This window comes from Anopheles darlingi, chromosome 3 (assembly GCF_943734745.1).
Source record: "Anopheles darlingi chromosome 3, idAnoDarlMG_H_01, whole genome shotgun sequence".
Lineage (NCBI taxonomy): Eukaryota > Metazoa > Arthropoda > Insecta > Diptera > Culicidae > Anopheles > Anopheles darlingi.
In genome coordinates this window covers 41,205,045-41,217,355 of record NC_064875.1, presented here as the reverse complement: position 1 = coordinate 41,217,355, position 12,311 = coordinate 41,205,045, and the positions used below count along the sequence as shown (strand labels likewise).

General features: G+C 50.4%; 5 protein-coding genes across 7 annotated transcripts; 2 read left to right on the top strand and 3 right to left on the bottom strand.

Annotated features, from left to right (window-relative positions):
* Positions 1–26: 26 nt before the first annotated feature.
* On the top strand, positions 27–2,077 carry LOC125957361 (partner of Y14 and mago). 2 transcript variants are annotated; one of them, XM_049690015.1, is made up of 3 exons: positions 27–153; positions 264–449; positions 543–2,077. In XM_049690015.1, the coding sequence occupies exons 2-3, from the start codon at positions 422–424 to the stop codon at positions 1,349–1,351; spliced, it is 837 nt and encodes a 278-aa protein (XP_049545972.1). In that variant the 5' UTR covers positions 27–153; positions 264–421; the 3' UTR covers positions 1,352–2,077. The 2 variants fall into 2 exon arrangements, with proteins under 2 accessions (XP_049545972.1, XP_049545973.1); XM_049690016.1 differs by having other exon boundaries at positions 33–218; positions 315–449.
* Positions 2,078–2,138: 61 nt separating this feature from the next.
* On the bottom strand, positions 2,139–2,863 carry LOC125957362 (transmembrane protein 258). Of its 2 annotated transcripts, none has more exons than XM_049690018.1 (2): positions 2,754–2,863; positions 2,139–2,689 (listed from the first exon to the last, which is right to left on the bottom strand). In XM_049690018.1, the coding sequence occupies exon 2, from the start codon at positions 2,637–2,639 to the stop codon at positions 2,397–2,399; it is 243 nt and encodes an 80-aa protein (XP_049545975.1). In that variant the 5' UTR covers positions 2,640–2,689; positions 2,754–2,863; the 3' UTR covers positions 2,139–2,396. The 2 variants fall into 2 exon arrangements, with proteins under 2 accessions (XP_049545975.1, XP_049545976.1); XM_049690019.1 differs by having other exon boundaries at positions 2,139–2,686; positions 2,754–2,851.
* A 139-nt stretch (positions 2,864–3,002) lies between these two features.
* On the bottom strand, positions 3,003–5,133 carry LOC125957360 (tumor susceptibility gene 101 protein). The gene is made up of 7 exons (XM_049690014.1): positions 4,897–5,133; positions 4,749–4,833; positions 4,423–4,652; positions 4,238–4,334; positions 3,916–4,178; positions 3,519–3,847; positions 3,003–3,456 (listed from the first exon to the last, which is right to left on the bottom strand). The coding sequence occupies exons 1-7, from the start codon at positions 4,939–4,941 to the stop codon at positions 3,270–3,272; spliced, it is 1,236 nt and encodes a 411-aa protein (XP_049545971.1). The 5' UTR covers positions 4,942–5,133; the 3' UTR covers positions 3,003–3,269.
* Positions 5,134–5,320: 187 nt separating this feature from the next.
* On the top strand, positions 5,321–7,358 carry LOC125957359 (NF-kappa-B essential modulator-like). Its single transcript, XM_049690013.1, has 3 exons — positions 5,321–6,561; positions 6,640–6,959; positions 7,028–7,358. The coding sequence occupies exons 1-3, from the start codon at positions 5,470–5,472 to the stop codon at positions 7,239–7,241; spliced, it is 1,626 nt and encodes a 541-aa protein (XP_049545970.1). The 5' UTR covers positions 5,321–5,469; the 3' UTR covers positions 7,242–7,358.
* A 949-nt stretch (positions 7,359–8,307) lies between these two features.
* On the bottom strand, positions 8,308–10,510 carry LOC125958246 (differentially expressed in FDCP 8 homolog). The gene is made up of 5 exons (XM_049691476.1): positions 9,625–10,510; positions 9,383–9,547; positions 9,271–9,315; positions 8,740–9,206; positions 8,308–8,668 (listed from the first exon to the last, which is right to left on the bottom strand). The coding sequence occupies exons 1-5, from the start codon at positions 10,433–10,435 to the stop codon at positions 8,453–8,455; spliced, it is 1,704 nt and encodes a 567-aa protein (XP_049547433.1). The 5' UTR covers positions 10,436–10,510; the 3' UTR covers positions 8,308–8,452.
* Between the last annotated feature and the right edge of the window lie 1,801 nt (positions 10,511–12,311).

Sequence of the window (12,311 nt, the reverse complement as noted above, 5' to 3'; positions counted from 1 at the left end):
TGGGTTGCCCTGTGCCGTTGTTTTTGGTTCGCTGTAAAAAGTGGGAAATTTTTAACCATTTTAACTAATTTAGTGAATTTCGTGATAAAGAGCAAATTAGCATCATTCGCAACTACTGCCGTCGTTCTCGGTGGAAAAGTTGGCTGGAAAAGTGTAAGAACCGTAGAGTTGAGAACCGCAGTGCCCAGATTTTAGATTTTTTCGCGCTAGCTTCAAAAGTGCGTGCCGGTTGCTAAAAATAAACTTAAACGCTTCGCCCTCAGGGAGAGCCAGTTTGATTTCACACCAGAAACTATTTCTTCTTGTGGCTTCAGCCTCCCATCCTGGTCCGGAGCTCCGGGCGTTCGTTCGTGCGTGCGCTTGTTTTGTTGATCTCTTCGCCCGCTTCCAACAAACTGGGAATCTTTCCTCGTCCGGCGGCATGACCACCTACAGGACCGACAGTCAAGGTAGGTTAACTGAGTCAAGGCCCGCTCTCGAGGGCGGCTACGACCATCATCAAGTCAATCAAACCACGTCTGTTCGGGGCTACTTCTCCTCAGGAAAGTTCATCCCGGCCACACAGCGCCCGGATGGTACGTGGCGAAAGCCGCGGCGTGTGAGGGACGGTTACGTACCCCAGGAGGAAGTGCCGCTGTACGAAAGTAAAGGCAAACAGTTCGCTCAAAAACCAGCGCTCCCGCCCGGACTCTCGCTTGAGGTGGTGCAGAAAGCGAAAGAGAAGCGCGAACGAGAACGGTTACGGCAGCAGCGCGAAGAACTCCGGAAAGCGCAAAACACGCCGGCTGCCGGTGCTACCGTCGTCGATGGTGCCGACAAACAGAAAGGTGCTACGGCTGGCAATGGAAAGGCACGCAGCAAAAAGACTCCGGAGCTACCGGACATTCTGCTGGATTATCCACAACTCTCGGCCACCATCAAAACCGCCGCACCTTCGAAGTCATCCAAGCAAGCGAAGCAGGCCCAGCAACAGAAACAGCCTCCTGCTGAACAGCGTTCGAACGTTGCCAAGGGAGCGGCAACACCGGCTCAGAGTGCTACTGCTGCGATAGACGAAGAGCTAGCAGCCGCACTCGAATCCGGTGTGCAGCTTTCCAACCATACGCCCGCAGGGGACAACAGCGAGTCTCAGCAGCAGCAACAACAAACTGATCTCTTGAAAAAGTTGCGCAAACTGCGAAAGAAAATCCGCGAAATCGAAGCTATCGAGGAACGGTTAAGAACAAACGACGGACCACGGCCCGATAAGGACCAGCTGGAGAAGGTGAAGCGAAAACTGGAGATACAGCGCGAAATCGAAGGACTCGAAGCGCAACTAACACCGGGTGCCGGTGCAGCGGACGCCATGTGATGTTGCTGATAACGGACGTGAACAACAAGAGACCAAGACCCCTGGATCAAACCAGCTACTGTAGAAACTGAATACTGCGCGTTTGTATGCCTCTTGCGCGTGCACCAGACGGGAGTTGCGATAGAGTCAATAGACATTCGGTAAAGCACGCACTCCATGAACGCTAATTGTACAAAAAAACAAACCTCTGCCCCTTTCAAGGACTCGGACGGGAGTACGCAAGAGGTTAATAGAGCATACCTTGCCATTCGCCAGTAGCGGACGGACCGTCCAGCACGATTCGCCTAGGGCATTCGGAGCATGTAGCAGCAATAGCTCTCGTAGTGGGCCTGTGTCTGTGACAGGATTTACTTTAAGGCTCGGTGTACAAAGTCATTCGCCTGCATTTAGAAAGCCAGTAAGTTGGCATCGACGACGGATAGGGAAACGGCTGGCCTGCTGGCCGAATCCCGTGAAATCCCCTGTTTCTTTAACTGCACCGGCCCACATGTTCCGTGTGGAACATCCGGACACTTTCAGCATAGCAAAGGCCTCACTATAGTAGGGATAATGCTCGTGGAAATGAGCTAGCGGTAGGATGTTTGCGTGTGTGTTTGTGTGTGCATACGTAGCTGGTAAGACCAATTAAGGAGGAAACCTAATTTTAAACTGTTTGTTACGTCAGATTAAGAAAGGAAATGTTTAAGTTAAAAACTAAGTCAAATAAACGTTTTAAAATAAGAATACACCGCAAAGAGGTGGTGCTTTCCGATGCCCCTGATCAATCCACTGAGAGCCGACACGGACGTTGGTTTGAGGTTTTTGTATTTCTTACGACAATTCGCTTACGAGCTATAAGTTCACATAATATTCAATTAGTTTCCATGGACACCGGCTTGCTGTTGCGATGTGCTCTTCTCCGTAGAAGAAGGGTTCACATTTTCTGTGACTCGGGCAGACCGTTTTGTGTGGGTTTGCTGAGAGCTCCCGTGTGCAATGTGTTTAGGAGAATGTTATGAGAGAAGAATGTGAAAAGAATCCACTTGTCCACCTCTTCCTTAGCTCGTTACACGTACAAGCCAACGGAGAGGAGCAGAAACAGGACACCGAAACCCAAAAACAACGAGGCAAACAGGCTGATCAGCAGCTCCTTGAAGATGACGCTCTCCTTGGAAGGCTGTTTGGGGCGCGAGACCTCAAACACGAAGAACCAGGCCGTGAAGAAGGTTCCGAACAGCAGCAGCACACTGGCCAGATGAGGAAAGACGGCCGGGTTTACCGGCGACACGTACCGCACCATCGAATCCATAATTTCGTTGCGTGTTCGGTTCCGGAGTGCCCAACGGTTGGTCTGAACTGCTGCAAACAAGGAGGAAACGGTTAACGCACGTTGGCTAAGCAAGTGGGCGACACGATTCTTTACCTAATTTAACACAGAAACCTTAATTTAACAGAGAATCTCCTGCGCGTTTTTCAGAGCCGATTTTCTGTTGTTTTCTACAAGAAATTTCTGACGTGGCTGTTGAAGAGCCCGAGAAAAGCCGCATAGAGACCGTATTGAGGTCGTGTAAAGCTGCAAGAACGAGTTGACCAAACTGCTAGAATTCTTGAGAGGCTCGTTTTTAAATTCCCGCATTAAAATCCGTTGCATTAAAACTCGTGCCGATGCCGGTGATTGAGAAATGGATAGAATCTTTATTGTTCGCAGAGGCAGATAACTGAGAAGATAAACAATATCACGATAGGGGTAGGCTGTATATAGCTGATGGCTTGCTGGTGGCTTAATCCTACGCAACACAACGACGGGAGGCACGAGAACTTGAAGCACGTAGAACACAAACACGAACATAATCATGAACGGGAACGGCGTACGTCCTATGGAGAGGGTAGTGGGTTGAATATAATCGCCCATCCGAGCACACAGAGCTGCTGGATTTCCCTAGACACTTAGACCCGCCTTTTGTCGGCATTTTTGCATCAACGCACGTAGCATAAACTGCTTGCGGGACAACTGCCGAATTTGTTTGAGAAACACTTCCAAATCGATCACTCCGCTTCGCAGAGCTTCTCCAATGAAATACGTCGCATCCTCGATGGCCGCTTCCTCGGCATAGGCATTCAGCAATCTGTTTCGGGAAGAGATAAACCACGGTGAAATCGACGAAGGCGTAGCACACCGGTAACTTACTGTTTGTAAAGTGGAGCCGTAGTGGTAACTGCTTCATCGACATCGATCGTGTCCACCTGTTCAATCGATTCGAGGGCCCGTTCCAGCTCCTTCTCCTTATCCTTCAGCACCGTGATGCTCTTCGTGAGTTCCTGCTCGTCACGCTGCAGCCGCGTCATGATGTCCTGAATCTTGGTCTGTCCCTCATTCAGCTCCATCTGCGTCCGCTTCAGGGTTTGTATTTCGGCCTGACACTGGTTGACTTTTTCGTGCACGCGTCGCTTCAATTTATCCTCCACGGCACTGATTAATGATGCCCGGATATGTTCCTCGGTGATGGTCCCCGTTCCCTGATTTTTGCAAGATAGATACGGTGTTGAACCGTGGGTTGCTATGGTCGCTCTCAAGACATGCTTACCATAGCTGGTGTCGACGATATAGAGCCCGGAACGGGTGGGTAAGCAGGCATTCCGCCAGCACCGCCACCACCTGCTCCGTATGGTAGATATCCTTGCCCTGGTACTCCAGGCGCCGGCCCCTGAGGTCCGGGCGGTTGCCCATAACCATTATATCCTGGACCTGCTCCCGGTACTGGATAGGGTGGGAACCCGGATTGCGACGGATATGGTTGCATGTATGAGGTGCTAGTGGTAGGTGGCATCGGTGGCATATACGGTTGTTCTGTAAACAGGCGACATTAACCAAACACCAGTGGAAGCTTGCGGTTCAGTTTAACTTACGTTTCGGGTACGTGTCTGGTCCCTTGGAATAAACGGGGGGTACATCTCCGAACGTTACACTCATGATTTGGATCAAATCCAATAGATCGGCATTTTTCTATGAGCAAAAAGACACCAAAAAGAAGTACATAAAACGCTCACCCACGCTGACCGCAAAAACAGCCAAAGCCAAGTGTGACACATACCGGATTCCACTCGTGCAGATATGGCAGATAGATTTTCCCGTTGAAATCAACGAATGAGGAAACCTTAATTCGCATATCGGGCGTTGGTTTCACGTAGCAGATCGGGGCATTCTTTGGGTGCGTGTCCATCAGCCAGATGCAGATCGGGATGTTGTACGTGTTGCCCTTGAACTTCACCGGAATCGTCCCGTGAAGATTGAGCAGCATTTTCGTGCTGCCGTCGTTGAACACTGTAAAGGGGTTAGAAGCAGGGCAAGGAGGAGTAGCAGCAGAAGTCGAATTAATTAATATCCGATGTGCGAAGAGCTAGCTGGTCGATGACTCACCGTACTCTTCCACTCGATGCTGCAGTCCATGGTACAAGCGAAGTACGTTTATCACGTCCTTTTTCGTAGTCGTTGGGTCCCAGTACTACAAGTAGACATCCAAGAGCGTATTCAGGACCGCAAATCCTTTTGGGAACCGTACACTTACCGTGGAAAGCATCCGGGATAAGGCGGCCTCGTCCACTTTGTGCATTTTGGTCAGCAGTTTCGGATGCTCCCTATTCGAAAGGTTCTATGGCAAGCTCGCCTGGGATATGACCCTCTTCGCGAGCGGGTTTAGTTGGACTTTGGAAGGTTTTGATTTTCACGGCAACGAAAAGAGGGACTTTGTTTTCCAGATTCGCGAATTTTTCCCCCTTGTTGACAGCAGAAGCCAGACGGCACAGTGGTATGCTGTGCTATAAGAATAGGTTGCAATTGATTTTTTATTATTTCCGGCTTTTTAATGTTTCCGGCGGGTTAATTTCTTTCTACTTTTTTATTACGAGCGACTGGAGAAACTAATTAAAATTAGGAGGGTTTTAAAACCCAATTTCCGCATTCCGCTACAGTGCGATGGTTTAGTGGGCTGGTGTTTTCAAGTGCCGAGACGTGAAGTGCAGCTGGACCCGATCTCGAGGCGCATAAAAGTGCAGCTCTAGTTGGACTAAACAGTGCTAAAATTATCATCGGCCAGTTATAATTATCCTCATTCGTTGTTGACCGGGAGTCGGAATTCAGGATGTCGCTGTCCGTGCAAGCGACCCTTCCAACACAGCCTCCCTCGATGGAGGAGGAATCCTTTATCATACTCGGCAGCTCGCCGACTCCGTCGATGGAAACCATTTCCATGTCCGCGGCCACCGGTCCACCCTCCGTGGCTAGCCAGCAGATGGCTTCACCACCGCCGTCTCTGAAACGCAGTGGTCTGGTATCGAAACTCGAAACATCGACCCAGCTGGATTCAACAACCTACAGCCTGCTAACGACAAACGGCGGTGGCCAACGGGAAGAGCAACAGCAGACTACGAAATCGATGATGAGTGATTCATCCTGCTCGATGTTTGTTGCGTCAGTCGAATCCCAGCCAAACAGCTTGCGGTCGATTGAAAATAAGGAAAACTGTGTCCCGCGAGATGGTCCTCGTGCGTTCGAGTTGGGACCATCACCGACGGCCTCGTTTGTGCTGGGCGAGACGCGTTCCCTGCTGCTGCAGCAGTTCCCCAGCCTTGCCCAGGCTTCCATGTCGGCGGAAGAGATGCGGCTGCTCCAGAAACTGTCCAGCGAGCATGGCCAACTGAAGGAGAGCCTTCAGCGGGCTAACGTTGCGATGCGCAAAAACTTCGCCTCTATTCAGCAGCTACAGGATGAGACAAAAACACGTCGTTGCCAGCTGGAGAGCCGCATCGATGAGCAGCAGCAACAGATCGACCAGCAGAACGCGGAAATTGGCCGGCTGAAGGATGCACTCGCTGCCGCCGAATCCTTGGCCGCAGAGCGGGAGAAGGAGAAGGAAGCCATCCGGTCGGAGCTGCAGGCAGAGCTGGAAGAGATTAGGCGCGTTCGTGAGATGGAGCAAAAGGAGGCCCAGCAGGAGGTGGATGAACTTTGCAAATTGGCATCCGAACGGCAAGCCGTGATCCAGAATTTGGCCACCAAAATCGAGAATCTGGAGCTGCAGATCAAGGGTTTCGTCGTGGTGAACACAAACAAACCGGAACCGGGCGATGGTACCGCTAAGTTCGTACCGATCGAAACGCACCAGCAGCAGGTGAAGGCATTGGAACGGAAAATGTCCGTCGAGGTGGCGAAGAATCTTGAATTTGAAGACATGGTAAGCACACCAGAAGGCGTCCTTTGTTCCGAAATTCGAATTATGTTGGGAATGTTTTATTTTTATTGTCTTATCCAGAGAAAGCTGTACGTCGATGAAATTACCTGCTTGAAGGCCAACGTGCAAGCAGCGGAAAAGGTGTACACGGCATCTCGTGTCGACATGCAAAAGCTGTACGATGAACTGAAGGAACGGGACACGACGATCGAACAGCTGCGTGCCGACGTACGGACCGCCACCGATCAGATCATAGTCCTGGGGGCCCAGTCGGAGATTTATCAAAAAGATTTTGAAGCCGAACGGACGGCTCGTGAGGAGCTGGCGAGCGAAAAGAGTCGCATTCTGGCAGAATTCGAAGTGGTTCAGCGTCAAAATACGGAACTAACGGCACAGCTGAAGTAAGTAATCCAGTGTCTCCTAAGTGTATGTTGACTTGACATTAACCTAAGCCTCTTCTCGCCAACAGCGCAAAGGAACAGACACCGACGGCCGAAACGGCTGCACGGATGGTGCAGCTAGCGACCGAGGCTGCTAATCCGAAACGCCGTGGTGAACCGTCACCTCCGGCGGAAGGAGGAAATGAACCGCTCAGTTTACTGCGCTGTCCCCTGTGCCTGAAGGGTTTCCGTGATTTCGGAACGCTGCAGAACCATGCGTCGGACTGTATGGGCACCGAGTAGTTGCAATGGCGGCTGCTATACATAGAATTATTGTTATTATCATACTGTTTCCATTAACCGAGTTTATAGGCTCGTTATATTTTGAGGCGTAATAAACTGGATCCAGCTAAACCACTGTTTAAATTCACTGATTAGCCGGTCGATGATATCATCCATGATAACTGACGCAACCACTAGAGATGCGGTGACTAATGCAGTCCAATTATTGGGGTCTTGTCGATTTTTGCGTTTTGTGATCTTTAATCGAGACGGCCTTGAAAATACCAAACAATCCAACTGTCACAGCTTTGTTTTGTTGAACCGGCATTTTTTGCAGTGAATCCGGAGGTGGAATTTTGTGGACAAGTTCTTGTTGCAGCAGCAGAAATGTCGAGTAAACCAAACCGTACGGGTCAGTACGGGCGGAAGTGCTTCCTCTGCAACAACACCCGGCACAAGGATAAGAATTGCCGATTGTTTCGGTTTCCGGCAAGGGGCAACCCGATGCGAGATCGCTGGCTCGAGGCTCTCGGACTAACGAACGCGGATGTGGAATCTCTCCCGAATGCATCCGCTCGACTCTGCCAGATACACTTTCAGCCGAAAGATTTCCTTATTCGCCAGCTGTCCAGTATGGCCGTTCCCTCGGTTGAACAACCGAATCTCGCCGATGATGGTGCTGCGCCGGAAACGCTCTTCGAAGCTACCGTCGAATACATTCTAGAAGACACGACGGACCAGGATAGCCACAACGATGCATTTGAGGACCTTAATGAAGCGGAAGTAGAGGAGCACAGTAGTACGGCTGATTATGAACCGGCATCTCATCTTGACTCATGGTCGGCACAATTAGAGGAGCTGATTAATGAAAAGGAACCAGATTCACCGAAGAATGTTCGTTGCCATGAACCGCAGCATAGAGAGCTGGAAGAACAGCTAGAGCAGGCTCGGAGACTCATTTTACAGTTGCAGAAGGAAAACGAAGACCAAAAGTGCCTTATCGAGGAGCAAAAGAGCCTTTTATCCAGCATGGGTGTGCAGTGTGTCATCATCAAAGACGCTTCGTACGAAGAGTTACCAGAGTGAGTCTGTTCAGGATAGGCTTTATTGTTTTCGTCTGTGCGATAAAGCCCTAGATAAGCGCATTGCGAAGCACGGTGATACAACGGTAGGCGGACACACGGAAGCTTCGTGGAGCGGATGAGTTAACGTGCGATTGATTTTTTTCTCTCCTAGTTTCCATTCTCGATATCCAGCTGTTCCTGTAGCGTCTGAAGAGCTCGCTTGCGCAGCCTGGCACACTTGGCACACCTTTTGCCTTTGCGCAAAAAGCAGTCGCGATGGCTAACGGTGTTACAGCGGGCGCAGCTTATGGCACAGGCGTCGAAGGGAAACAGTACGGCATCGTTGTTGCACAGCTCGCAGATGAACGCCTTACCGGAACATATCTGGAAAGACGAGGCAGTAAAAGACGGTCTAATTAAGCTGCTCCGTATCGTCGATGCTTTCTTCTGCCTACCAAACAGTTTCGAATATGTTGCTCGAATGCGGCATACACTGTGCGCAGGTATCCAAGCAACGACCCATTCTCGATGCCCACTAGATCGGACACACTGTACAGGTCCGTCGATTGCATGAGATGCCGGCGTTCACCGAATTGCCGCTCCACCAGCCTCTCCTCGTCGGCCAACCGACAAACTGTAAGGTATTTTTTCATGGCCCCAAACTGAATCCGCATCCGTTTCGCTTCGGCCAGGGCCGGAATGAAGGTGAAAAGGCGTGGGTTTTTGTCTTCGAGCCGTATGACTGGACGTGACCGTAGCAGAGCAATCTGCTGCCGTGACGCTCGGCACACCTTACGCGGCACAAAGTCCCAATTGTTCATGATACGGGCCGGGATTATGCTCATATCGTTCCAGTGGCACGCCGGACAGTAGTAGAGTCCGGTGTAATCGCAAAGTCGAGGTTCGATTGCGTTAAGCTTCTCTGCAAGGATGGAATCTGTAGGAACGTTGGTTCGTGTTCTGTGCCGCAAATGTGCCCGTCTTACCTGCTTTAAATTCCAGTCCGAAGCATCCAACTGGCGTTGAGACATCTGGTAGGGGCAGAAAAACAACGGTTAAAGTCTGTTGGGCTGAGATGCCGCGGAAAGCAGTACGTACGATAGCTAAGCTGAACAGCACACTCGGCGCAGGTGTACCGTTGAAAGGCTAGACCAATCTCGGGACAGATACACTCGATCGGGCCACTGTGTTCGGTTGTCACAACGTGCGCACAGATGCGCAGCACCTTTTCGACGCACTTACCGTGAACGGCAAAAGAGCAGTCTGTAAATGGAGGTGGCGACATCACCTGCGATAATTAACAGGGAGGTTCCAAGAGGGCCGCGCACAAGGATACGTACCGCTACAAACGTACGAGGACTGTAGGACGTTCCAGATAACGCCGGAACAGTGGTCACAGTATAGGTGCCGCTGCTTGCGTTGTGGATGCTTGCGCCGACGCACGAAATGGTGCCCAAGTATGATTTTCGTTTCCTCGAGTACCGCCTCCGGATCCCAATCGACGTCTAGCAGTTCCCGGCGTCGGTAGCGCAGCTCAATCAGATAACGCACCAACCACTTGCGTTCGTTCTCGTCCAGCGAATCGGTGGTATGAATGAGAGCCTTACAGCTTTCAATCGCCTGACTGATCTCGCCCAAGCCCACTTCCTGGCCGAGCAGCATGGCTTGCCACTGCTCACGAACCAGAGCGTACGGCATCATTTCGCCGGAACCGGCCACATTATCCTCTGCCGGTATTGAGCCGGCCTCCAGATCATCGTCATCCGGATCCGCATTTTCGTTGGAGCTTGTATGACGCGAAGAACTCAGCACGGAGCTGGTCATTAGCTCACTGTTGCATTCATCTTCCACTATCTTGGCACGTGCCCTTGCTGCCTGGTGCCCGACTACTGCCGGTAAATCATCTTCCGGAGCACTCTCCTCCTCACCATCATCACCACAGACATCATCTCCTTCGTGATCCTCATCCTCATCGACGTCGTTGCCGTCGTTATTATTACCATCTCGATCGGACACCGGTTTTGGTACGACATCAGGCGTGTCGGCTGGTAGCGGTTGTGGTGATGCAGCCGATGCTGCAATCAGCAAACTGTTCACCGTACTCGGTAGGTTCCACAATCCTTCGCGCAGATTCTGCACGGTGCTCTGCATATCGAAGGCAGGGATTAATGGTGTGTCCAGAAACACTTTCGTCCACTCACTCACAGAACAAAGAAACACTGCTTTTCGTTCTCGGATGAGGCGGATGGGGACTGGGATGTGCGTGAATCCAATCTCTCCTCTCGCGTTATCAGTTACAGAATGTGGTTTTTATTATTTGTTTCCACTCTTTCGTTCATGACGCCTATTAGCTACGGCACTGATTAGCTAACCGGGAAGAAAATCCTCATCACTTGCTCGGTGTAATCTAAAAACGATGAACCCAAGCATAGACGCCCGGATTGCTGTTTCAGTTCGCTGGAGCCCACGGCGTATGATTCAACAAAGATTATGTTTTTGTTTGGAGTTTGGCCCCAACAGCTCTCCCCGTCCCTCTTGTGTTTAAGCAGAAGCACGTTCCATTGTCCTGCTACGTAGTTTGTTTGCGAAACGATTCTCCAAGGATCCTTCCAGTGGCATGCGCATTGGCAGGCAATACCACGAAGGGATTCAACTAGCACAATCATTGGGGCAACCGCCACAACAGCCATTGATTTTGAGGAACTGAAAATGAAAAGTCTATTGAATCTTCGAGACATAGACTAAAATAAAAAAATACCTATCGAAATCAAACTGATTAACTGAAAAATACCGAAGATGGAGCTCCTATAACTTCTCCATGTTGTAAGATTTTGCAATCTGCCGTATGTCCGTATGTTTTACTTTCAGTTTCAATTTATTTTTTTTGCAAACATGACTAACCTTCTCAAACATTAGCTTCTTTATTTCCGTTCAATTTAACAACAGCTTCTTTCGCCTACAACTCTCACTTGTCTGTGGTATCCATCGGCAAACGACTTTTTGCTTCATGTTCCCATTTGCAGAAATCGCAGTCCACGGGGTCGCATAGTTGGCGCGATAAGGCTGCACGTGTATCCTTGGCGTAGTAAACGCAAGGCTCGAGTTTCTCGAATTTGTGGAAATAGCCGCACCGGTTACCAAGACGTTTGTGTTCGTCATGGGGATCATCGCCTGATTCCCATTGCGACAAACCGAGGCCACACTGAAAGCACTTCACAAAATCTCCCGTTCCGGTATAAAAGAATCCAATCGAGGCAAGTTTCACGATCTTGTCATAGTGCTTCGATGGCCAGGTTGAATTTTCAAAGGTAGCTAGGCGGTCCGAGAATCTAATCTGCGTAGGATGTAGCAACAAGCTGCAACGATTTTCGGACGGTTCGTTGCTTTGGTACGGAACTGCGTCGGTTGGTTGTGCGGGTAGTTCCATGGCGAAGGTTTTTCTCAATGCAGTAGCGGCACTCCGGAACCTGAAGCGTGCTGACCAGTACTGTTTTACTTCTCAGGTGCACTGATATAGAGGCCGCGGTGCTTATCAGCTGATATAGAGCAACGACTTTTAACCCAAATAAGCAAGATAAAGATAGGGGGTCCGAATCGACAAGGCCAAGGCTCCTGCTATCCGGAGCGAATGTCTTCATTGGGTGTCATTAAGGCCCTTAGGAGATGCAGTAGAGATAAAGGCAAACTTTTTGTAACTGTACCTAGAACCCCATAGGCCTTTTCTCTGTAGCAACTACCGAGGGTGGTGCCCTATCAATCATTGTTCGGAAATAAACCCGCGGGACAGCTGGGCCCGCTGGTGCAGCGACACAACTGAAGCTTTGTTCTAGTGCTTGGCCAGGCTTGTAGCGAGTAGATAACGGAACAGAAAGTATCCACCGGAACACCACTCGATGGCGGTGAATGGTGTCAAGCCAAACCTCGCAATATGACGATAATTGTGAATTATCGCGACAGATTACACGACAGATTGGTTGAACCTCGTGCGCTCGTGTCCGCTGGTGACTCGAAGGATGTGCGAGGCCAA

Coding starts and splice junctions, on each gene's coding strand:
- LOC125957360 (XM_049690014.1), bottom strand. CDS start 4,941: ATGCACAAAGTGGACGAGGCCGCCTTATCCCGGATGCTTTCCACG. Junction 3,848..3,915: donor TATCGTCGACACCAGCTATG/GTAAGCATGTCT, acceptor TGCAAAAATCAG/GGAACGGGGACCATCACCGA. Junction 3,457..3,518: donor ACGGCTCCACTTTACAAACA/GTAAGTTACCGG, acceptor TTCCCGAAACAG/ATTGCTGAATGCCTATGCCG.
- LOC125957361 (XM_049690015.1), top strand. CDS start 422: ATGACCACCTACAGGACCGACAGTCAAG. Junction 450..542: donor CTACAGGACCGACAGTCAAG/GTAGGTTAACTG, acceptor ACTTCTCCTCAG/GAAAGTTCATCCCGGCCACA.
- LOC125958246 (XM_049691476.1), bottom strand. CDS start 10,435: ATGCAGAGCACCGTGCAGAATCTGCGCGAAGGATTGTGGAACCTACCG. Junction 9,548..9,624: donor GTCCTCGTACGTTTGTAGCG/GTACGTATCCTT, acceptor CTCCATTTACAG/ACTGCTCTTTTGCCGTTCAC. Junction 9,316..9,382: donor TGCTGTTCAGCTTAGCTATC/GTACGTACTGCT, acceptor TGCCCCTACCAG/ATGTCTCAACGCCAGTTGGA.
- LOC125957362 (XM_049690018.1), bottom strand. CDS start 2,639: ATGGATTCGATGGTGCGGTACGTGTCGCCGGTAAACCCGGCCGTCTTT.
- LOC125957359 (XM_049690013.1), top strand. CDS start 5,470: ATGTCGCTGTCCGTGCAAGCGACCCTTCCAACACAGCCTCCCTCGATG. Junction 6,562..6,639: donor ATCTTGAATTTGAAGACATG/GTAAGCACACCA, acceptor TGTCTTATCCAG/AGAAAGCTGTACGTCGATGA. Junction 6,960..7,027: donor GAACTAACGGCACAGCTGAA/GTAAGTAATCCA, acceptor TCTCGCCAACAG/CGCAAAGGAACAGACACCGA.